Source organism: Simochromis diagramma, unplaced genomic scaffold, assembly GCF_900408965.1.
Source record: "Simochromis diagramma unplaced genomic scaffold, fSimDia1.1 OVJJ01000676.1, whole genome shotgun sequence".
NCBI lineage: Eukaryota > Metazoa > Chordata > Actinopteri > Cichliformes > Cichlidae > Simochromis > Simochromis diagramma.
The window spans coordinates 1,878,997-1,905,269 of NW_024387466.1; the positions used below are offsets into that span (position 1 = coordinate 1,878,997).

The window sequence follows — 26,273 nt, forward strand, 5'->3', positions numbered from 1 at the left end:
TTCCACCCTCTCAGCACTGTCTTTTTGGTACATTTCTATTGCTATCCTTAATCACGCTAACCTGCTGCACACCCTTTCCAGTCATTTTATAACTAACTATAAGTATTTTCCTTCATCTTTGCCACCTCTCTCTTTGCTGTATCTCACCTCCCCATATTGTACTTTTTTTTATTAACCTCTTCCTCTTATATTGCCTCATTCCACCACTAAGTTCTCTCATCCTCTTTTCTTTCTTCAAAAGACACATGAAATACCTTCTTGCCAGTTTCTCTCGTCAAATCAGAGCTCTACTCTGCCCCACTACCCAAAGCCTGTCTCAATGCCTTCCTGAAGTCTGTGCAATATTCTTCCTTCTTCAGCTTCCACTAGTTAACCCTTGACTCTCCCTTCCCTCCCTTCCTCTTCTTGATTTCCAAATTCATCCTACTGACTACCATCTGATGGTACCTAGCTACATTCTCCCCTGACACTCCCTTGCATCTTTTTTAGATTGCACTGTCTACACAGGATACAGTCCACCTGTGTGCACCTTCCTCTACTCTTATATGCCACCCTATGGTCCGCCCTCATCTTGAAAAACATCTTCACCACAGCTATTTCCAACCTTTTTTTCCCCGTGTAACACCACAGGAACAATAGTCAACAGTGTGGAAATAATAAGCCAAACATGCTAGGAAAAAACAGTGTACACAAAGTAGACGAGCAGTGTAACTAAACTTGATGGTTCCCAGCTACCTGCAATGACAGTTGCATCTACAGTACTGTGGTGAAGATGAATATTGTGGCAAAACTCAAGGTAGCCAACCATAGAAAAATATGGCACACTGATTGCCCAATTAAGAAAATGTCTGTGAATATGAATACTGGTCAATGCATCATCTGTACTACCAGTATCACTGAAACCATTGAGGTCATATATACATACCATTGCCACAGTAATCTTAAAATCACTTAGATATAGATCCAAGATGCAGGTAGAGGAAAAGACAAAATCAGGGAAACCAAAAAGTTGGAGGATGTTAATTGATTGAGTTGCAGAAGGGAATCATAAGAGACACATTCTGGATGAAAAAGAGGTACAACAAGATAACTGAGGTTCTAGAAACTGTCAACTAAAGGCTCACCGCTCTGGTTACATGGCTGAAGAATTAGACTGTAGAATCAGTTTTCCAAAGATCCATTCAGAGTAATCTCTCAATAGCAGCTAAACTCTCAATGATCACCTCACAGCAAAGTGACTGCTAACAGCAGGTATGCACCAGGACTGATTGACACAGGGCAGAGCATTTTTTAAAGACTGCCACATATATCATGATATATCATATAATGGGCATGATAGTCTCGAACTACCAATTACCTCCACTCCACAACATGGAAGCTCCTCTCAGACATGGTAGCACCCAGGATGAGTAGGCAAATGAGTCGAAAAAATTGGAAATAACACCACTGGGCCCCAAATCACCTCCTGGTTGACAGAGCAACACATCAGGACTCTAAGACAAGGCAGAACTGAGCTGACAATAAGAATCCCTGTGACTCAACGCACCACTCATGGATACTGTAGTGTTTGGCACTATACAAAGGAATAAGATCCAAACCATCAATGCATGCGCCTTTCCAATCATTAGACACCCAAACTAAATAATAAGCTGGCAAGCCACAAGAAAATATACACACTCAGTATAATATCAGCACCATGCTAGGTCTAGTATCTGTCTAGCCAGGTTACATATTCAGCAAAATATTGTGCCTGCTAAAGCTCTGCACTGTTACAAAAAACATCTTAAAAAAACGGTAATATTCCGGCAGCTGGGGCGCCAAAATACTACCGTAAAATAACAGAAAATAACTCCCTCATAAAAATACGATTATTTCCAGTAATGACAATACAGTTTGTTGCGCTAATTTTACATGGGATCTTGCCTTTTCAAGTGATTTTAAACATTAAATTAGGAACATGTTAACAATGAAATTACATATAAATAGGAAAAAAAACCAAATTTTAAAAAAACGGTAATATTCCGGCAGCTGGGGCGCAAAATACGACCGTAAAATAACAGAAAATAACTTTCTCATGAAAATACAGTCATTTTCAGTACATGGGATTCTGCCTTTTCCAAGTGCTTTTAGACATTAAATTAGGAACATTTTAACGTGATCAAACAATGAAATTACCTATAAACAAGATCAATGAATGTGGCAATATGTATCATAATACGTAAATGTACAGAAATATACAGTTAACAGTTGGTTTAAATAATAATGGATTGCATGCCCTGGGACAGAGGCGAGGCTGCCATATCGCACCATCGGCCCCTCTGGCCATCACCAGTAGGTGAAGAGTCTTGACCACGGACACAATACCGAGAGTGTCCGAGCTTGGGCTCGAACCGGCAACCTTCTGATCACAAGGCGAACTGCCAACTCTTGAGACACAATCGCCCTAAATAGCAATGATAATAATACTTATGTGATGTAACACAAGCTTATAGGAATCATGTTATATACTTTTCCATAGCATTACATTTGAATTCAACAGTTCGATCTTTCAAATAACGGACAGATATTTGTGAAATCATGATACATTTGTGAATGTAGTTTAACAATCTAAATATGCATATGTACAAAAAAATATATTTAAAAAACAAGTAAATTGTGTTTTACTATATTTACAGTGATGTTATGTTATTTTACCTTTGACATGTAAAATCACAGTCTACTTATGTAAATTTCATGATATTCTAGAAAGACAGTACAAAACTGTAAAATATACAGTAAGATACTTTGACATTACTATTTTTTGGAACAGTGTGGCTCACACGCACTCCAGCGTTAGTCTATATTTTGTTGGTACTGCCAAGAAAATATTGAACATTTCATTTTTGCTTGCTGTGATGATTCCTTCATTCTGCAGTCATCTCACTATAATCTGCTTAAGTGCTACCAAAAGCCTGAAACTTTATCTCTAACTTCAATTCAATATTCAGTGTGGCACTCTTTAAAAGCGTGTTGTTCATTAGAAATGAATGAAGTTAGGTACCTAAGTTGGATTGAAGTAGTTTGTCACAACAGCTTGCAAAAAAACCCCAAAAAACATTTGGCTGTACCATCTGAATTTATTTCATTAGATGTTACAGGGGAGTTATTCCAGCAATAAATAAAAAAGACTGTCACCATTTGGTCATTGGTGTTTTTGTCATATCCAGATCACAGCTATACCCTATGGCAAACCCAATAGAACAGCACCGACCTTACAATGGTTTATCTGTTGGATATGGAAGTGCTTGTCATCTGAAAGACACTGGCTGTAGGTAGGCAATATAAACCAACAACTAGACCTTTTAAGGGACTTCATGACCCCTCTTGATAACTGCTTCCCTATTCAATATTCATGATAGGAAATGATGATGTGTATGTTTGTCTCCACTCTTTATGCATTTCTGCACATTCTGACAGAAAGCTGTCAGCGGTGAAGCTGGAATGATTTTCCATTGGCATCCATGGAGAAAATCCTGGTTGGATTCAGAGCTGGCTTTTCTGATGTGTAAGAGTGCTGGAGACAGGCCTAGCAGGTTTAAGCAGATTAATTAGGGTGTAGCGTAGACTGTGAAGAAATCTCTCTTCCATAGATGCTATATCCACTGACAAAGCTTTGCATAGCAGCAAGTCCCTAAAATGTGCACACAAGCACCAGCATATCTTTTTAACTCTATAACACACACAAATGTGCTGCACATACACACAGATGAGACACTGTAGGAGGGCCAAAAGTCTGCCATGGCCCAGACTCATCCAATAATGACACCTCCCTCCCCTCTCTCTTCACTGAATATGTTTATCCTCCCTGTTTCCCTCTTACTCAGTTTTTGCTCAGAACACATTTCCGTTCGTTAGCACACTTGCAAGGAAAATGTTATTCTATTAGGGATAATTTTCACTTCCTGTCTCTTCCTCAGAACACACTGTTCAAGCAATCATGGGTGCCCTTGAAGTGAACAAAACAAACAAACAAACAAACAAAAAAACAGAAGAAGAGTGACTGACCCAGAGATTAGCAACCATGAAAGTCAGAGTTTATAATTCTAAACTGATGCTAAACACAAGCAGCGATGAAGCCTACTTTTTTGTGTATAATACTGAGTGCTGTTCATGATCGCATGGAAAGTGAAAAGGAACTCGTCCAAACTCAAACCAAAACTTATTACCCATGCTTCACTCTGTGTGACCACCATTTATCTACTGTCTAATCTCAATGCACTGATTGATACTGAAGAAAAGACAAGGGCAAAAAATAGAAGCACACCCCCTCTCCAACCCCATCCCCGCCTCTCCCTGATTCCTCATCACCATCATCATTTTCATCATTACATGAAATATGACCGAGAGCAGAATCCCACAATGCCGTGCAAATGTCTACGTGAGTTAGCATCAAGAAGACACAAGAGATATGCATGCATCATCTGGCCAGGAGAACATCACTTGTGGGGAGACAGCCAGAGGCCCTAAGGAGGAGAGGCACGGAGGAGGAGGGTAAGGCAAGGGGGTGGAGAGTGGTGGTGTTGATGGTTGATGGTGGTGGTTGTGTGTGTGTGTGTGTGTAGGGGTGGGGGGTGAATAGAGGAGAATGGTAGAAAGCAGGGGAATAGACTGTGTACAACAGAGGAAAACTGAGTGAAAACCAAAAACAGAATGTGGTACAATATTAGGGAAGAAAAAGGGATGAAATAAGTAGAGGATTCACTACGGCACAACCAAGGGAAATAATACAAAGAGGCAATCAGAGAAAATGGAGGCATAATATCCCAGCACTGCATAATCTCCACAGATTCAGGCATGATGCATAATCTCCACAGGTTCAACAATAGTCCGTGTGCCCTAATTCTGAGCCAATTACAAAGTGTGGTGTTTGCTTTTGCGTGCGTACATGAGTATGGATTTGAATAGGAGGACCTTGAATGTTCGAGTGAATTTAGGATTTGTGGTGAGGGGTGGAGGGGTGGGTGACTTCTCAAGAGTGCTGACAGCTGGGGTCCCCATCCATGCAGCATCTATGCCCTTCACTGACCAGATTAAAGCTGAAATGACAAATGCACAAAGGCTGGAAACATCTGTTCTGGAACACACTGTCCGTCCCTCCCCACGTTGAGCTCTGTTGGTCACTCCTCAGCTCCAGTCCCCATGCGGACAGCATCTGCAGCAATGGACTAGTACACATTAACTACTGGAGCATGAGAGACCAAGCAAACCAACTAACCATGGGAACAACATCCTTTACAGAGGAACACTTTATAAAACGGCCTTCTGCAGTGCTACAGTCCTATTGTCTCTTAACCAAAATGTTAATTTTGTAATAACTCGTGATTCTCATTGTAGCTCCCTCATATTGCATATCTGAATTTGTTCTAAATATAAGATTTATCATGTGACATTTTGCTCTTTCCCATTAGTTATCTGAGGCGTAAAAATGGTTACGGCAAGGATAACGTAGCGAGAAGAAATAAATTGTTGTGCTTTCCATGAAAAAACTACTATTGTACACATAAGCATTTTTTTTCTGCCAAGCCAGTGTCGAGGGAGACAAACAGGAAAAACAGTGAAGAAGAACAATGTTTTTCTGAGGACTCTTTGGTAATGAAATCTTTCGCTTCTACAAAAATGAAATTTCACGGCGTGGCATCCCTCATTGTGAACTACTTTAAGTATGGAATTAAGACTCTGTAGCTCACGACATGTTTCCCATCACTTTTCACTCTGATAAGGGATTTTTACAGCTGCAGTAGAGGGCTTAAAAGTCTTTAGATATAGTAGCTGCATTGACAAATCCATGAAGTAAAAGGTACCTGACTCATCCAACAACCTAGAAAATCTGTTTTGTACATGCAACATAAAAAGAATAATCAAGAATCTAAAGGATCATAGTATACCTGGTCTCTGGCATATACAAATAAAGAACAACATAGGAAACGTGTGTGTTGGGCACTGGAGAGGAGAAAGTAATAAAAGAGAGTGGAATGATAAGTGAGCTTTCAAGGTTGAAGAGAATATGAAATCAGAAAAAGCAGGGTTATGTAACTGAATGAAGAACTAAATAGAGCATTTGGTTTAAAGGAAATAAAAATCTGTAAAGTATAAATCAACAACACGGTATGAGATGGTTAGTAGCCGTCTTGATTATCAGAAATCCCACTTAGACCCCTGAAACACTAGTCCTGAGTCTACCATCTAACCACACCAAGTGTAAGTATCACTTACGTTACACAAACAGACACATGTCAGATGGGATGTAATGTTATTTGGTGCCTTGTTGCAATTACACCCTTTACAGCAGTTGAGAATAAATTAAGACACACAGGGGTTCAGCACTTTATGGATTTGCTGATATAAAAGGTAGTGACAGGAAACATTCTGTCAGCCCACTTTGTCTTGTAGAAAGCATTTATTTATGAAATCACCTTAGCCAGGTAAAAGCACGAGCAGACAGATGCTCGTGAGTTTCAGGGTTAGATAAAAGAAAAATACTACATCCAGCAGGTTTCATGAATTAATGAAGCTTCCGGATATTCCCATTCCTCTTTACTCATTCAGGTGTGTACTGTGAAAGCCTGATGTCATTTTATTGCTGCTCTGGTCCTAGCACTCTCAACATTTTGTGAATCAGAGTATTGGGTGGATGGACTTCAGCATAGACTGATGCAATGGGAGTGAATGAATGGGCAAACGGAAGTCTTGCATGTGACACTTAGCAGTTATAATAGCGCTTTGGCCTAGATTGGGCAGAATGTTGGGTAGACAACATGAATAATAAACCAACTACAGAGACCCTCTGGCTGGTTGGTGATGTTCCTCACTCTCATCACCCCAGCCAGACTGAAGAAGGGAGTGGATAGGCACACTTAAGTTAGCAGTATTACACAGTGAAACAGCAGATATTTCAACACATTCACTGGCTTCCAGCGATGGTTAATATACCACGAAAAGAATGATGATAATACGTTTTAATAAAACTGCATGTGTTATAGTCCACGGGGGATTTTTTTTCTTTTTTGCATTAGGGCAATCTGCCTAAATATGCCCTCTAACCCACATCGAGAACATGCATATATTGTACATCAATAACTGCAGTGCAACAATTATGAAGCATTATCATTTTGCTGAGAGACACACGCCTTTGCTTTGTCACACTCAGATGCACACACAATCACACATGAGTAAAGACACCCAATCCCACACGCAAACACACAAATACAGTGTGAACACATTATCATGCTAGGGGTCACTTTAAATTACTGATTTCGTTTTACGTTAAAAAGAAAATTTAATTCTTAATTTAATTTCTGAATATAATCCATTACCCGTCCTAATAGCGTCATGCCGCTTTATATATTTCTCATAAAACAAGGCTGGATGTCGCTTTCTGAAAACAGAAGGCTACACCCAGCAGCAGCTTCTACAGATGACAGAAGCAATAAGTTACAGCTATATCTGTAATAGTGTGAAGGCCCCATTCAAGGTCTGCTAATGGAGTAGCTCAAGCCAGCGCCAACTCATCTAAAAGGAGATGTATAGCCATATTTCAAATTCAAATGTTGGAACACGACTGCATTAAATTATAGCCAGTAATGTACTGTGTTTGGCATCACAATATAATACCTTGAAAAGTAGACGGTGGTGTGTAATGAATCATTTTGTGATCCGTCATATTGAAAATGGATTTTGTAGCTGGTCTTTGCAAGCTCAACACAAACGTGTTGAATATAAAATGTTGTATACATGGCTGAATTCTTCTGACAAATACTGTTACATGTATGTTATTTAATGGTCTAAAAATAAATAAATAATAATTCTTACCACACAGTCCTCAACTCAGGCATTAAAGTTGAAGGCTACTTTGATAGTAAACACATATCTTTCCTCGCTGGATGAGAAATCTGTAGCTGGAAGCTGCAACCCTCAACACAATTTTGAAAGAAGATTTTCAATATGTGTGCAGGACTCCTCAGGTAGATAGCAATATTTGGTTTATTCATAACAGCAATCCCCAGTCACAGGTTGTGACAGGTCCATGTGAGTAGCTTGACCCAATATGACCTAGCCACTGACTCAGTAAACACAATCACTTAAATGAAAGGATGACACTGACTGCTGCTTTCATTAGGATGAATTCTATAGTTACTGGGACATTATAAATCCAGACACTTTCAACTTGTGAATAAAATAAGTCTGTTTATAATCTGTCAGACTTGTAACTATTGATGATATTTTCTACTATTAGAATATTAAATGCCTTTGCCAAGCACTACTCCCTGAAGTCTTTTAGAGTGCTTGTTTTTATCAGACAGAGTTAGTGTTGTTTTCCTTTTGAAAGAATGTGAAAAATAGTCCCAAACGTGATGACGCATCCGTAAATGCAGGATGATAAAATCCCAAGAGGGTAAAGATCAACTGACCATGAAAAGTAACCAGATTCCATAATTTAATAGTTAGCATCTGTTTGACAAGCAACCTTGTTTATCACTGACTTATGTAACTCAGAATTCCTTCTAAAAAAAACAAACAAACTTTAGTCATCGTTTTGCTGGATAACATTAAAAGTGCTTTGTGAAGGGGGAACAGTTGTATTAGCAAGTTAGTGTGTTATTGTAAGTAAAATAAAATAGTGCTTATTTAAATAAACATTTATTCAGTGAAATTCAGTGAGATATTTAAGTACATTTCCATTCTTATTAAATGTTGTCATTATATTAAAGAAAAACATAACCACTTACAAGCATTTTAAATATGACACTCGGGTAAAATATATAAAACAAGGTAAAAAGACAGGATATATATGGGGAAACAAATTTTGATGTATAATTAAGACAGAGACATGGAGAGGGGAATGTAAGATGTTATATCTTGAATTTCCACTTACATATAACTGATTCTCATCATAAATTAGAAAGTTGAAACAAGCTTGAACACAGCAAATCAAGCTAGTGTGCTTCTTCACGCCAGGCATATGTTTCTTCCAACCAACTGTAAGAAAGTGCACCAGAGCTCTTAAAGGTGTTTGCATGGTCCAATTAACACCAGATGCTAGCCCTTAGCTAACTTACCGAACCTCATAATGCACAGACCTCCAAGGAGTGAACATGGTCCAGTTAGCACCAGATGCTAGCCTCTTCACTCACTGTCTTCAGCCAAAAAAAAAAAAATCAAAAAAAAAAAATCCATAAATTAGTTCTACTTCCTTGCCCTGGCCACCTCTATATCTGCAGTTTAGAAATACTTCTAACATAAAACTGCCTGAAAAGACGGGAAAATAAATATGTGGTTTGTATTTTTATTACCTGGAAGAAACAAAAGTATTCTCCTACACTACTATTAAGACCCCAAAACAAATCGAGAAACATATCTAACAGATTCTAACACGTTCATTTGGGATTCTACAGTCATAGGAGATATGACTATATATACTAATTCAGTCTTCTTTGAATTCAACACCTATTCTATAAAATGTGACTAGACTCTCATTCAGAAGTAAATATAGTTTTGAAGCACTGGATAGAATGAATTCCTTTAATAATTTTTTAAAAAGTTATTTAGCTATTTTTGTGTATATACAATATGTTTTCAATAAGTGACCTCCGATAGGAAAAAGTTCAATGCTGAGCCTTTCAGCTTTTCTCTACTTTGACAATCCAAGAGCTTGACCTTTCCAAATGCAAGTTCAACAGCAGAAATGAAGAAAAAATAACTAAGATTACTGAAAACTTATAGACATGTGTAGTATCCATTTTTGATGAACAGAAAAAAATCAAATATAAGAGCATGCACCATGCCTAGAGGAACATTTGTCATAAAATGATGGCATATATTTTACATGATTAAAAACAACAGCAAAAAAAAAAAAAAAAAAGATCTCCACACACATACTAAACAACTTGAATAGAAATAAAGCCACCTTACGAATCCACGTACCATAACCTGAAAGCTACTCGAATACATATTATTCACATCATCTTCAAGGATTTGATAATCCAAAAGCTTCCCATGCATACTAATGCCCACATGAGTGTGATCAGGTTATATTTGCATGTGGAGTCTTGATACCATTTTCCCTGTCTGAGCTTCACAATGATCTACAAATGTAAGCCACATTTTAAGTACTGTGGAAAAGACTGGATAGTTAAACACCAACAGACGTTTAGGCTCTCTCTGTTGCTTATTGTCTAAAGTGAGTACATGTTTGGAACAGTTTGTAATGTGAATAACTATAATCTCATTATTTTAGAAAAAGCCTAACTACCTAGCAGGTGGAAAATCAGAATATACCAGCTGTGATTCAGCTGTGTTAACAATGCACCATGGTCTTTGTTCGTTTTTCATTTGGAAATTATATGATGATTCATTTGTGGCTATTTGGGGGCTTGTTTCTCTCTTTCACTTCAAGGTTTCTGTTTTTAATGTCCTAATATAGCTACTGTAAATTATACTGTATGTAGCTCACTGACATACAAGAAACTGATGGCTGATTACAGGCTGCTTAGCAACACCAAAATGGCCCTATGGAGAGAGAAAAAAAGAATCAGTGTGATTGGGATCATAAATGCATGTGGAGAAGCATCCCTTTTTTTTGTGCAATCACCTCTAAGAGGTATTAAAGAAATATACGCTTGCACAGTTTTGAATTATTTGCTCGCATTAGATACAACCAACTTAATTGTGAAACAAATGTTGAATAACCACACATAATACTGCAATGCTGCATCGATTTGGCCCAAATGTGCACGACAAATGTAACCTGCTAAAGTATGACGGCATGTATTAATAATGCTAATGATTAAATTTGGTGAAAACCTGAGAAAGCTCACTTCTTATCAGCTGGGTTCAAAACCCTATACTGGCTTAACAAAAGCAGGGCAAACAGAGGAAGGATACACAAGGGCTGGTGAACTGGAAACAGATTGTACAATGTGGCCAACCTATCTACTCATACAAAACATTGACAGTCTGCCTAGAAACACACAGGGCTGGCAGGCAGACACTAACCCTGGGTGTTTTCAAAACAGTGAAATGCATGATTAATGGCAAGTTGCCACTTTTTGAAGCACCACAGAATGTCTCCCAATAGAACGGCTACTAAACCTTGACTGATTTACTACGTTTTCAGACTCACACCATCAGTTCTAACTACAGGTAAGTACCTTAAAATAGTAATGACTGTTCACAGCAAAACTCTAAACCCAAACAGCTTACTGAAGAAAACCTCCCCATATGATATATACCAAATGTAAAGCATAAATATGATGATGTAGATAAATGATGCCTTGTATGAGATGCACTTTGTGAAAGAAGATATTTTCATGCCTGGAGAAAGCATTGCTTTAACTCTCACAGTACATTATACCAATCAGTAGCCCATGTTGCTCAGGGTAATGCACATCACTGAGGAGAAGACAATGACAAGAAAGCAGTGAGTGATGATATATCACAGCACAGCTATATGGCTGCAAACTGAATATATTGCCCATAATGTACATGTTGAACATAATTGGTTGCTGAACTTTTTTTTAGTGCTCTTCTTTATATATGGTTTCCAAGGAGCAACACATTTTTTATTTATTTTATTTATTTAATTATTTAAATTGGACTAAAGCAATAGGTAATATTTTCTGGGCTTCTTTTGGACATTTTTTTATACAGTTCTTGTACTAGACCATATTCAGAGGAATGTTCTGTCAACACATAAAAGATCACTTAACATGTGGTGTGCAATAATTTTAGAGAATAGGTAGAAAATAATATTTTTGCACCAACAGGATGATTCCTAAAGAGCTATTATTTGAAAACTTGGCCTGTCTTGGCATGGTGCGCAGTATTTATTCTTTTTTTTTTTTTTAAATGAATTGAATAACTCCATCAAAGACCTGACATAGGACCTAAGAGATGGATCTGATATTTATTCTGATCTATCTGCTGTTCACTGAGAAAAGTCTATGGTATGCCAAATAAACAAGAAGGAGACTGAAGGAATCAAATTCTGGTCCAAAGCCTCATCCAAATGTGCAGAGAAGGTCAGGAAACCCGTTAAACCCGGAGGAGGGGCTGCATGTATATCACCTGTAAATCGATTGTCAACTGCTTTATTTTTCAGCTTGGCAATGATTCCAAACACACTTCCAAAAAGCACACCTAGAAAGAAAATCACACAGTGGAACATTATCAGTCATAGCTTGGCCTCCCCATTGGCCAAATGTCAACAATATTGAAGCAGAGTGGGACCATCTCAACCCTTTAAGGCCTATTGGAGCAGAACTCCCCGCTTTGCGGAACTATTTTTAAATCCCAGTAGAATTGCAACCACATAAGTTACCGCAAAAATGTATTTTGCATAGGAAACCAGAGGAGTTGTACTTACATCTTATGCATTCAGCTTGTCCTCGGTTTCCTTCCACATATGGGTTTGCAAAAATTGCACAAAGAGCACTTGCAGCAACAAAAATATTCAAGAAAAACACGCTTTTGCCGATCCGATCAGCTGTTCATAGCACTTCGTACGTTGGCATAGACTTCAGCATGAACAAACATGTCTGCCATGTCTGTCATGTTTGAGTTTATGCTTTTCTGTATAGTTTCTGGGACACTTAGAACTCAAATTGCACTGTTGGAAATAGTTTATTTTGATGCACATGCTGTTTTTTGTTTTTTTTGCAAATTTGCAATATAATATTTATTTCCGTTTTTCCTGCAGTATACAAAAATTGGTGTATCTAAAAAATAAAACTACGAAGACATTCAAAATTATCTTCCTGTGGTTGGAAACTATTTTCTGCAACTTTTTTTGTATTTACAGTTTTTAAGTATATACCTCTGAAATTTCTCTAACTAGAAATATGTTTAAAAAGCAAAAACTATTTCCTTTTTTTGTAGTTTATTGCCCTTTTTTGCAATTTATGTACTTACTATGGACTTAATGCATACATATTATTACATTTGGGATATAACGGTTGTATTGATGTACAGCAACTTGTAATGCTCCCAAAAATGGCAGTACAACATGTAAAAATATAAAGAGAAGCTCTGGCGAACTTGATTCTATGGTGGAGAACAGAACAAAAGAAAACAAAAAAAAAAAGCTTTAGATAAAAGATGCCTGATGAACTATTCCTGAAAACTACTTGAAGAAATTGCAAGAAATCCAACAATCAAAAAGAATTCAGATAGTGCTAAAGAACAAAGAAAGTCTTACCAAATACTGACTTTCAAGAATTGTACAAACTTTTAACTTTTAACTTATATACTTTATTTCCATTTATGTTTGAACATGTTTCAATGAATCACTGCACCTATTTTCCCATTTTCCAGGCAAAATTTAAAGACGTTATGGGCAGCTCAAGACTTTTTCACATGTCCCACCTCGCAGATTTCAGTCTGAAATCAAACTGTCAGTAAATGAATTTACTCTTCTATTATACTAAAATTCCAAAATTTTGTGTTCAATATTTCAGCAAAAACGATTACCATAGGGATCTATGGTAAAAAATAAATAAATAAATAAAAATCTAGCACTAGATTTATCTAGCATTGTTTCTGCTTAGTTCACTAGTTGTCTGGGACTGTGAGGATTTAATTGATGATTGTCTGGCTGAGTGACTATACATCTAATTCTCCTAGCACAGTTGAACAGAAGGGGACTCGTCTTGTTCTTGAGTTTGGTGCTAATGAATACCCTCGCATCTGCCGCCTCTCCGCCCACAACTCCCTTCAAAACATCACCGTTCATGTCTTTCTGTCCCTTCTCTTAATAGTTTGAGGAAGCTGTTCTAATTCCATCAACAGCCACTCACTCTGATGATTAGTGCCAGTCCACTGGTGGCCTGGAGGTTGCACAGTTGTTTGTTCACGTTGCTCAGAAGTAGCGCTCAGCTGTAATGTCTGACTTAACAGAGTGAATATGTAAAAAAGCTGCCTCAGTGGTTGGCCAAGTGTGATTGTACACACTGACAGCAGGTGCCTGTCGATTATTAAAATTACATACTTGGATGTGAGATTCAGGTGACATGTTGCAACAGTAGCAAAAACACAATGGGTCTTGTTTATCAAGAAAAAAAAAAACATGACATTCTAATAATAAACAGGTATTTTTTTTCCTTTGAAATAGCTGATGTTATCATTTGTGTCAGATATACACCAAATAAGACGGTCAGGAAATAGAATCTCAAGAAGGCTGAAAATTCTTCTGTTTCGTGCCTTGCTATAGTCCATCAGCTTAGAAAATAAATATGCTCCCATTGTCCACAGGATAAAATTTATGCTTTCTAGCCTTCATTTTTTTCCACTTCTACTTATTCAGGGTTAGTTCAGTCTCGCTCAGCTAAGAGTCAATGTAAATGTAAAACATTTCCTCTGAAAAACCACGGTGCTGGAAAATATCCACAGTGCGCTAAAAGATTTAACAAGGAAGGAATAACCATGCAGATGGTATGAAAATATGTTAATACTGTCCCTCTAGACATCACAGTTGTATTGAAGTCAGCCTGAAGCTAGATGATTAGGCACAAGAAGCAAGTTAAAGGCAAAGACTTTAAAATATGTCTTATTCACCAATGTGTTAAGTGAATAACAAATCAAATAATGGAGGAAATAAAGAAATGGTGAGTTATGCACAATAATTTCTTCAGATTTCAAGAAAAACTAACATTTTGTCTGTCCTTTTAGATGATTCTCAACAACAACAAAAAAACCTGTGGTTTAAATTTGCACTGTTACTATTAATTCTTTAACATGAGCCCTGTTAAGGCATAAGGGGAGAAAGAAAATATGTGTGCAAATAGATGTTTTAGTATGGACTGGCTAATTTATATGACAAACAAATGTTGTGAGGTACATCATTTGTTGATGCCAGGCTGTCAGCTGTAGGTTTGTCTGGCATATCTGCATAATTTACATATTTTAAGCTTTGCTGCCATCTTAAACAGCTGAAGTGTTTTGCATCACACGGAATGAATAATGTCTCTTCAAATTTCACTCAGACTCAAGCTCACAAAATGCATGACGAACCACCAAAATTGAGCTTGTATAGCACAAATGTACCCGAGGGAGCAGCACCCCTCTAGTTAGCTACATTTTCTGAGCCACTGGTTAGGATACAATGCTACAGCCCATTAGAAAATCTGAGGATGTGTGTGGACTCCTAAAGACCATTCTAGAGCTAGACTCACTGTCAGATCATCCCCACAGCACTTTCATATACCCGTTTGCTCCCACCCGGAGCATTGCATGACAACTTTGGCTGCAGCAATACTGGCAGGAACCTGCAGTCCCTGGAGGAGTCATGTGATTATGCATCCCTGTAGCCATGATATTCTGAATTACACAGAGAAGACTAAAATCTGCCCGGCATGTACTGTCCTTTATGTAAGAAAGGCCGTGGAAAACAAAAATGATCCCTTAACACTATGTACACAAGGCAGTTACTATAAATATAATACATACTGAAAATATGTGGATCCTATCCTGGGCTTCCTTATAATAGACAAGATATACTGAGCTGTACAAATAGATTAATGAGTATTTGGACCATTTATTTTTTGTTTTTAGTTTTGCTTCTGTACACCACTGCAGTGGACATCAATGAAGATTGATTCATGTGAAGGCAATTATTAGGGTGGAAATCAAAATAATAAAGTTAGAATTGGGAAATTGAACATCTGATACGTTGCTAAAAAAGAACAAATGCACTGACAAGAACAGCAACACCAAAAAGTAGCATCTAACCAAGTCAAGTTATCTTGTGGGGGTAGATGCATCACTGTCAAAGTCGTCTACATAAATGTAAATATTGGTCAATTGACGTTGCCAGAAAAAATGTGAAACATTTTGAAAAAAAAAAGAAAAAATCTTTGGACATATGAAACCAAGCTTGACTTGTTCTACAATTATGAGTGAAAAGTATGGCGAAGGAGAGAAACAGTTTGTGATCCAAAGCATACCACATCATCTGTCAAACATGGTTGAAGTAATGTGATGGCATGTATGGCTGCCTGTGGAACCGAGTGGTTATTGATGATGTGACTGCTTAAAGAAGTAGCACTAGCAGGCTATGCTAGTGCTACTTCTCTGCTCAGACTCAGCCAAATGCTGCAAAACTGATCAGACAGGACTTCACAGTGCAAATATATAATTAATCAGAGTGCAGCAAAAGCAACCTAAGAGTTTCTCAAGGCAACAGAATGGGAAACTCTTCAATGGCCTTGTTAGTCACCTGATCTCGACTCAATAGAGCGTACTTTTCTTTTATTAAAGAAAAATAAATTGAAGGCAGAAAGACCCACAAAAAACAGGAACTAAAGGTGGTGGCAGTAAAGGACTTAGAGAGCAGAAACAACATTTCGTGATGTCCATGGGTTGTAGAATTCAGGCAGTCATTTCATTTACTTTTGGTAAATCCATTGAATTACTGCCATAAGTTTGCACTCAAATCACATCTCGCTTGTGTGATTTAAATTAACTAAGGTGGTGTAGAAAGAAAAAATACACACAAAAAAAGTGTCATTCTCCAAATATGTATGGCTCTATCTAGAAATACGAAGTGTACTCATGAGGTGTACTCCTCAGAGCCAACACTGATCCTTCAAAATGTCCTCAAAATGATCACGATGGTGCTTTGAATACAAAAAATATAAACCAATTGGTGTGGATTCAAGAATGTATCCTATGATGTGCAACAAAACATGCCTTTCAAAGAATATTAAAGCTTTGCTGAGCCATGCTGAGGAAGACATTTCTATATTTTCTAATATTTAGGTGTTGCTACTCTATTTTGGGTAAGTCACATTTACAACACATGTATGGTTGCTACACATAACATAGGTTTCTCACGAAAAAAAACAAGAAACAATTTATAAGTAGCTGCAGCTTTAACTGTGACAAAGAATGTGAGAATTAACTCAGAAAATGAATTCAGAATGCCGGTTTGAGCTACAACATACAAATGAGCTTTATTGTGTTTAGGGAGAACCAGAAAATCCCCACAAAATCACTCTGACACAGTCACTGTGCTCATAAAGTAGGCATCTATTCAGTCAAGGGAATCAGTGAAGCCGCCAGAAGATGTGTCTCTTGACGTTATAACGACAGTTTTGGGTCTCTGGTTTCTTTATGAGAAAGAATTATTCACTATCTTCAAAGACAACTGTACAGCTCAAGAAGTGCAGTGTAAATGTGATACAAAGTGCAGTGTAAATTCCGATTACAGTGAGACAGGGATGCTAGATAATACCAGCTATAATACTCGACACCACAATGTCTCGTTTTGTATGGGGAAGCCAATGTTGTATCCTCTGATGCACACATACACACAGACACAGAGACACACACTCGTTCTTATGGCTCGATTTGTATGTCCTATTACATTGCCAGCATCTTCGTAAGCCTCAGCACTTCCAGGACAGTTCACTGCCTTGAAACAAAGACGAGGTATCATCAGTAAAAGAAGACGACAGAAACACAAGACAACAGGGACTGAATACAGCAATAAGGCAAAGAGATCATGTGGTGCACAAAAAGAAGGCACAGAGATTTCAGATAATGTCTTGAGCTACAATTAGCTTCATGGTTCTTATCTCAGTTTTTTTTCCCTTCCTGTTCTGTGACTTGCCCATAAAGCCAAGGGTGACAAATCAGCTGAAGCCACAACAGTGCCATAATTCTGACTCTGACATGTTCTTGTTTTAACTGTAGTAATGTAATTGTAGTACATCATAGTCAAGTCATTAGGTTCATGTCTTATATTCACCTATTTTGGAATTAAAAAGCAAATATAACAGAATGCCATGGGTGGATGAATATTTTTTTTAAATTATTATTTTAAAACCAAATTGCAATATATTGTTTGCATGGAATTCCCCATCTGTGCTAATGATAAACACAGAGCAGGGGAGACGGTGTGGGTGTTTTTGTGTGCATGCATGTGCGTCCGAGCGTGTGTGCATCTTGTTCATGGCAAGAAATCAGCTCAGTTTAGCACATAATGGAAATGTGAATAGCCCAGAGCGCCTTTCTCCCACACAGGGAGAGAACTGGCTGGGAGCTGGCCGCGTCTTTCCAAATCCAAACACTGAAAGGGAGTTCGCTGGGTTAAAATCCTGCCTCCTTTTGCTCTCCCTCCCTGGAGCGATTCACAGCTTTGCCCATACATTACTCAAACAGGTCATCCAAACAGGTCTCACTAGCAGTCAGGAAACATATTCACACACATATGTGCACACACGTTATGCAAACGGCTGGGTAAATTAACACACACTTGTAGGTTCAGCGGAAAGGTTATGTGATCTTGCGTGCACTGTGACAGATGACATCAGATGACATATACGGTAGCACAACAGCTCCACATTGTTTGCTTAATTTAACCTCTACTTTTTTATGCAATATTAGCACATTTTCATATTTTCATATACCCCACAAAAGGTTACCACCCTCACCCATGCTCCATATTCATTTATTTCCCTTTTTTTTCATGCAACATTGAGATTTCTTTGACCATGTTATTACCTTTGTGCCTAGAGGGGCACAATGAAAAGTCAAACTTACGTGCTACTTCTAGAGACGCGTTCCGGCTTTTGGCCTCCCCCAGATAGTTTCGGGCCACGCAAACATAGATGCCATCGTCTGGCTTGCTCCGTCGTCCATGAACGATGCGCAGGAAGAAGAGGGACCCACTGGGAAGCAGCATACGGTGGGAACGGGGATTTTCCCTGTTTGTCTCAACACGCTCCCCGTCTTTGTACCATTCCACCGTAGGCGGTGGACGACCCTCTGCCTTACAGTTGAGAGTGGCTGGCTCCCCCTTGGACACAATGAGGTCAGAAGGGTGTTCCACAATGCGGGGAGGGAAGTCTTCCTGGCGAAGACGAGACCCTAAAGGAAAGGAATGATGATAATGTTTATTTCATATACACATATATTTCTTTTTTAACCAACAGTATGTTTGGGATAAAGGTTGGTAACCCCTGAGTTACCAAAAACAGCAATAGCAACTACGAATGAGCAACCTTTAAAAGTTAATAGGCACTCAGAATGCACTGTGTCATACAACAGCAGTAAAGCAATACTGGCTTATCACAGTTTCTCTAAAATAAAAAAAGAGAGAAAAACAGGGAATTGTTGATTATCATACTTCTTTTGATTAAAATAATGACAGCTGATGACAGAGAGAAATCTTGGGGAATTATGTTGGAAAATAAGTAATGGTTTTCCGTCTGTCACTAAAATAATAATTTCCACTGCAATTTAAACTGTAAATCATGCCTCTGCATCAATTTGTAAATATGATTGGTGGAACACACAAAGTATAATGTGATTACAGTACCTGGAAAAAAAAAGAAAGCTGATTAGTGTCAGGTTTTTATTTGCTCTACAATATGCTGTGTTACTAAACTGAAGCTTCCATATTTACTTTCACAGACAGGAGCTGTGGAGTCATTACATCTCATTAACTTTTTCATTAACACGTTCCATCAAACACTGACATCATCAAACATGTTGTCACAGTGGGTGTATAACAGCAGCTGCTACAATAGATTTTTTGATTTGTACTTTAATACTAAGGATGTGCAAAGTTCACTATGTGCTTTTCAAATCAACGGCTATATTTTGCCATATATAATATTTACGTTTTAACCCCCAGTATTTGATAGCTGATCTCCATCAAATGTCACGGGAATGCCTGATTTTTTTTTTTTTTTCATTTATTGACCAATTCAGTGGTGTTTCATATATTCCACCTCTAAATGTCACAGAGTAATGACCCGAATGTAGTGGCACTGTGTTTGTTTACCGACATGACAATCTCACAACTTTCATCTGTTCCATGGTGTATGAGCACATTAAAATATCTGAGTTAAAAGGTCTTCTCTGTCGTGTGCATACAAACAAGTCAAGTGCGTAGTGTTTAAGTCGCTAGAACTTACGTTTTCGACTGTCTTAAGGAGAAAATAAATAAGATATATAATAAATAAATGAAAGTGATGTTTGGCACTCTCTTGTCTTTTTAACTGTGAGGGGGACAAATCATACAAACTGCAGAGGCAGCCGTGATCATTGACTGCTCTACAGCAACTGAAATAAAGTCATAAAAGTGAATAAAAATTGATGTGATGGTCTATAATGTTAAGAGGTTTGTTGACAAAAAGCGTTCCATTAGCTGGCACCAGCATGCCAAAGCAGGGAGATACACTGCGTATTAAAAATGCTTTTAAAACTCTATAATCTATAACATTTGTGTGGCTCTGCAAAGTCACACAAACACATATTTTGTGAAATACTGGCTTTGTTTAATTGGTCTTCCCATTACCCGGTCTCCACAGTAGCTAATGCAGAGTTTGAGGCTTGTTCTGTCAGACAACAGAATTTAAATTAGATGATTTAAGTTGTGGGTGGCACATTGGCTCAGTGGTTGGTACTGTCATCTAACAGCAAGAAGGTCCTGTGGGGTCCTGTCAGTCTGTTGGCCCTGTGATAGACTGGCATCTCATCAGGAGGGGGTTGTCTATTTCTTACTCGGGGCAGGCTCCATGCACACTATGACCCTGAATGTAAATGAGTGAAAAAAGAAGGGAAATATTTGGATTTTTTTTTTTTTTAAATGTAACTCCTTAAAATGGGGGTTAAAAAGGCAGATATAATTTTAATGGAATCTGAAAGTAAAGAGTTATATTTAGATACATTTAGAACAGTTAAAATATTTAAAATATTTTTAAAATATTTTGTCCAGGTCCAGCCTTTGAGGCTCATTTTTCTTCCCAAATATGTCCGTTTAGTGAGAACTATCCATGGTGCTGAAGCACACACTCAAAGCCTTGCAGAAAATAAGTAGTTATTTGGGAGCTTACATGCAGTGGACACTTTGATAAAAACCAGGTTAAGCTGACAGTGTTTTACCAGTACAAGCTTCAGCTTATAACTTGGAAGATTCATTTAACTGAAAACATAAGAATGGGTATGCTGGATGTGTATTAACATATATCTCCATATTAATACATATATATCCACAGAAACCCATTAAAACCAATGCAACAGCCATGCATTAACAATGGCTTATGATGTAACTGTCAGAATGTGCTGATTCAACCCAGTAAATATATAGAAAAATGTGGTGTGCCAATCACCGGAAACACCTGTCAGCAGGAGTCCAATACAAACTTCAACTCCTATGATGACCTCAGCGTTCAATCAACACCCGCCCCCCAACTACAGGTTTCATAAAGATGAGATGATTGCTGCTCTTGTGTGCTGCATTGACACACTGTACCATATAAACTCAGCATTTCCAGTGTACAGGAAACACCCGTTTCATAAGCCACTTTATGTGCTGTGTAGTGCTTACACCTGCACACATTTACTCTACTGACACAGATTTGTGCTATATGGGACAAAGTAGCACAAAACACTTCAGGAGATTGAACAACGCAAGATTCTTGAAATGTAAAGGTGCAAATGAATTTTTGTGCATACAGTGTTTATGTTAAAAGGTCCATTGTACTGAACACATGCACAGCTTGGGACAGATTTTAAGACTATGTGAAGGTACACTGCCTCCACGTCAGACTAGACATTTCAAATTTGAGACAGCAGAAGGTCCATTAAGTTAACTGATCAACCTGAACGTGAGGCCACGTATATGACGCAAGATAAAGAGAATTAAAGCAATATGTGGGTCCAGCAGGAGTCATTATAGGTTTCGACATGAGTAGAACATGACACTGAAGGAGCAGAAAATATTATTTTTTCAGATAATATAGGGGGGAAAAGTTTGGCTGCCTGGGCTTTTTCTTTTTTTTTTGTCAGATTACTCAATATTGATAAGCTGTCAACCATTTAATTCAAGTAAGAAATCTATTCAGCTAAGGGTACCCCGTATAAATAAATAATCACTTTGTCTACCTAACCATTAAATAGTTGGTCTGGAACAAAATCTTATACAGGGGCTAAACTAAAAAGAAAGAGAAGAAAGTATATAATATGATGACCAAGAATTGAAGGGTGCCAGCTGTTAATCGCGTACCATACTCAGTATCTTCTTGGTGGACTTAAGCTGGAATCACTGTGGTCGAATACGCATCGGGTCACAGTTGATTATTCTTTCTATAGCATAACGTGGGACGAGAGATCCTTTTAACCACGACGCTAAGTAAGAGATGCATGCACTGTATGAACTTACCATAGGTCTGGGTGTGCAGAAGTCCACAGAGAAATAAATACTGTAGAGGACCCATTCTGGCATATTGGCCTCGTAAGCTATCGGCGCATGAATTCCTCCTCAAGCAGAAACAAAAAAAGAAAAAATGAAAAAGAATCTCATCAATCCTGTTTTCACTTGTGAGACTTTGTGACGATTTGTGAACTAAAAGAACCAAAACAGTTATTGTAGCCGCCGAGGGAAATCGTTCTCATTCACATGTCCATTCTCCCACTCCAAGAGCGCACAAGTAAGCTGTGGTCTGTCGACTCGCCGACACGTTGGCAGTTTCTGCAGTCACCAATTGCAAACATCACCGACGCCCAAAGACCCTCCAGTGACTGTCGGTCCCCCAGTTCAGACGCATTGGTCTGATACTTTACAAGGTCCGACGGCGGTGGAACTCATCCATCCCTACGTGGGACAAGTTGAGGGATGAAAGGTGGAGACGGGATTCAGTGAGAGGTGAGCAGCTGAACGGTGCAGCACAGCACAGCACAGCTCAGCCCCTCCTCTCCTCTCTCCTGCCCTGGGAGAAAAAGCCGCGCGAATGTAACAAGCACAATAAATCTGAGCATTAAAACTCAGCAGCAGTTTAGATCTGAACTGGTACAGCTATGGTCAGGAGTCGTTTTCTTTCTTTCTGTTTTTCAAGGAGATCACAGACAGCTGATATACTCATAGGCATAGTCAGCAACATGATGAGTGTCGAGTAAATGAAAGCGCGCTGTTTTGGCTGGCTTCTATTAGATTTTATTTCCTTTCATTCAATTTGTATGTACTTGGACTGATAAGATCTTAAAGCACGCCTTATTATACCTAACTGTTATTTCAAAATGTTATTATACATGTATAAATATATATTTAGCTAGTTCATCTCCGTTTGAATGAATTAAAACATCAGAATGCGTAACATACACTTGCTCGGTTTATACTTTTAGAGACTCGGTGTTAGATCCCCCAACACATTATTCCCATTCCCAACATTGCACCTGCAACTAGATATACTAGAGCCATTTTGTTTATCCAGCACACAAACATTCCTCCTTTATCTTGCAGATGTGCTCTCGCAGAGCTGATGCATCATTTCTGTTATCATTTGTCTCCTCCTGAACTTGACCCAGCGTCACCCCGCCAAAAGACACGAACGGTTGAGTAAAACGATTGAAACAAAGCTGTCTGATTTTTAGTAGCTGGCATTTTATATTCATGTTCATGGTTGAGAGAGCTATTACAAAGGTGTACAGCTGTGAAGAAATGGCACTTCATTCCTGCCCGCTGCCTGAGGCTCTTATCCAGTTTTTTCGTCAATACTGCTCAATATTGTCAATAGCATTATAAACGCAGTGCCTCACTGTTAGATGAGAATGAGATGAGGCTGTATCAGGTGCTATTGATCTGGCGAGTGAAATTAAAGCATTTTTTTAGTGCTGTGTTCACAGCAGTAGATCGAATAATAATTGTGGACAATGACTAAAATTAGTCTGTATGAAAGGGGTGTAAAGTGAACAGAATTATTTACACTGGATAGATCTCATTTATCACACAATTGTGTTTTCAAAATATTTTTTTTCCTATGGCAGCAGCCTTGTTCTTGGTGTTGTGGAGACCTCTTTTATGTCTATAATTCTTTGCCTTAAAAGGGCAAGCCTTTACCAAAACTAGATTACTGTCATTAAGTGTCATCTGGGAGGAATAAAGTACTGCATTACCATTCCTGCCAAACCACAAAGGAATGGTCGCTTTAAGTGACCTGACACCAAATGACAGTTTTTCAAAATTTGATGTTCAAAGTGACCTTAGCTCACAGCGAGCCCTGCCTCTCGGAAGTACAAAGAGGAGATAATAAATAGGCTTTTCAAGAAATTAAAAACCTCACAAAATCCATCAAGGTGAACTTTAATGACAAGTAGAGGAATCTTCAAGAACATGGTGAGTGTAATTGTGGCAAATAACTTGATACATAATGCTGCTATTCATCATTAACACTGAATCATGCTAACACATATTCTATGCTGCTTGTTCTGTGCTTAATTTTAAAATCCCAAATGTTATTAATTAAGTTACTTATTAAGTAAAAGTATTTTTAAGTATCCCTCAATTAAAATAGATGAATGAATGCACCTGATAAAGGTCATGTTGCATAAGTATTTGTGTATAGGCATGTGAGATCTTGCATAAGGTTAAAAAAAAGAAATACATTTATTGAGTGTGGTGATTTGATGTTTATCTTGAAGTTGAATAAGATAAGGGAGGCAGAGAAAGACCCCATCTTTCATCACACACTACAAGATAGACAGGTTTCCAGGCAACGTGGGATTCTGCTGCCTTTCTCACATAAACCAAAATCAAAAAGACTCTCATCAATCTACCTCTCTCCCCGCGCTGATCACACATAGGAGACAGTGTCAAGGTCAGAAGTTTTGTCTGCACCATTACCTGCTCATAGCTGTGTTTGTCCAAGCCAGAAGTGTTGGAGGTAACAGATGGTGTGTGTGACAGTGTGCTCAACACGCTCACGCTCAGCCTTACTGAGAGTAGACAGAGTAGACATGTGTCCTGACCACAAAGTCCAAACCTGCATACAAGTGTCAAACCTCTGTCTAACCGCTCAGGGTGCTGAGTGCAGTGGCAATGCCTTGAAAATCAAACTAGTGATCCGAGTAATTGATATAATAAAACTATTATAAAAATTGCTCAGATCAGTGACTTTTTGGATTTTCAAGGCATTGCCACTGCACTCAGCACCTTAATAATATATATATATCTATATCTAGATATAGATATATATATGTGTGTGTGTGTGTGTGTATTTTCCATTTTCAATTTCTAAAGAACATTTTTTTTTTTACTTTTCTTGCTTTTATACTATTAAAAGTAAGTATTATATTATACTTACTGTTTTTTTCTACAATATAAAAGCCAAATACTTTCCAGAAAACAAACAAAAACGTCAATTACAAGTCAATAAAATAATATCCACATGGTCTTACTTAATTAAGTAATACAGATCACATAAACATTAAAAGCAATTAGTTCTAGGACTGATAATACTAGGTTAACAAACCAGACTAGTTAATGGAGATCACTGAATCATTTTGTTTCTTTGTTTATTCCACAAGATACATGAAGCTGTATTGATTCATCCATCCTTCCATTCTGTTAACTGCTCATTCAGCTAGGATACAGGGTGGTAGTGGGCACCCTCTGGGATAGTGCCGTAGCATATCCCAGAGGGGGGGTGGTCAAAAGGCAGAATATACCCTGGACAGGTTCCAAGTCCATTGCATTGCTATCTCAAGGATCAATGTATTCCAAAACAGTGAATTGCTTCAGTTGCAATGAAAAAAGTATTTTGTTGTGGTAGTAAGTTTCTCCCTTCATCTCCTCCCCCTATTTTCAAATGTGGTTGAACATCATGAATTATAAGGATCATGTGTGGGTGTGGGTTTTTTTAATACATGTCATGGAAAAATGGTCTGACCTTCCTTCCAAATACAACACGATGTTGGAAGCTTATAAAAAAAACTAGAATGGAAATCTAAAATTGTGAAGGTCTGACTGACTTATGAAGGAACAAATCACTCTCTTGGGATCTCACAACAACACAGCAGGCACAGTCACAAGTAATGTCTGTTAACTGGTGGACTACTGTACTTGGGCCTATTACAGTAAGAGTCTGAAGTCTGAGAAAAACAGCTTCACAGGAAAAAGAATGAGGTTCCGCTGGGGGAAACCTCTGTGTTCCTTTCCGACCTGGATTCTTTAAGGCTAGGGCAACGTGATTGGCATTGGCATCATGATTACTGAATTCGCCAGTTGTAAATTTGAGTTTACACAACAAAGTGGGAATAATTACACAGAATTAGGCTGTAGAACAACTACAGTACATAAAGTAGAGTAGATGCTGCTCAGAAAAGGCCGTCATCTAACACATGCGCAGGGACATCACTGTATGCCATCCCACCTGTTTAAGGGCAAAGAGTATTGGCTCCTCACTCTGAAACGTTGCCCTTTGTCTCCTTGAGTTTGAGAAGGCAGATTTTATCCTCCA

At 38.2% G+C, this 26,273-nt stretch overlaps 1 protein-coding gene across 2 annotated transcripts in view; it reads right to left on the bottom strand.

The window, feature by feature from the left end:
• The window catches only part of LOC120723304 (roundabout homolog 2-like), an 80,398-nt gene extending 57,547 nt beyond the window's left edge, over window positions 1-22,851 (bottom strand). Inside the window, exons 1-2 of one of the 2 annotated variants that reach the window (XM_040014686.1) lie at window positions 22,202-22,851; window positions 18,574-18,900 (exon numbers count right to left, since the gene is read on the bottom strand). In XM_040014686.1, coding sequence (XP_039870620.1) covers window positions 18,574-18,900; window positions 22,202-22,256 — 382 coding nt within the window. In that variant the 5' untranslated portion in view covers window positions 22,257-22,851. The remainder of the gene's footprint in view (window positions 1-18,573; window positions 18,901-22,201) is intronic. The other variant, XM_040014687.1, reaches the window with a different exon arrangement.
• Between the last annotated feature and the right edge of the window lie 3,422 nt (window positions 22,852-26,273).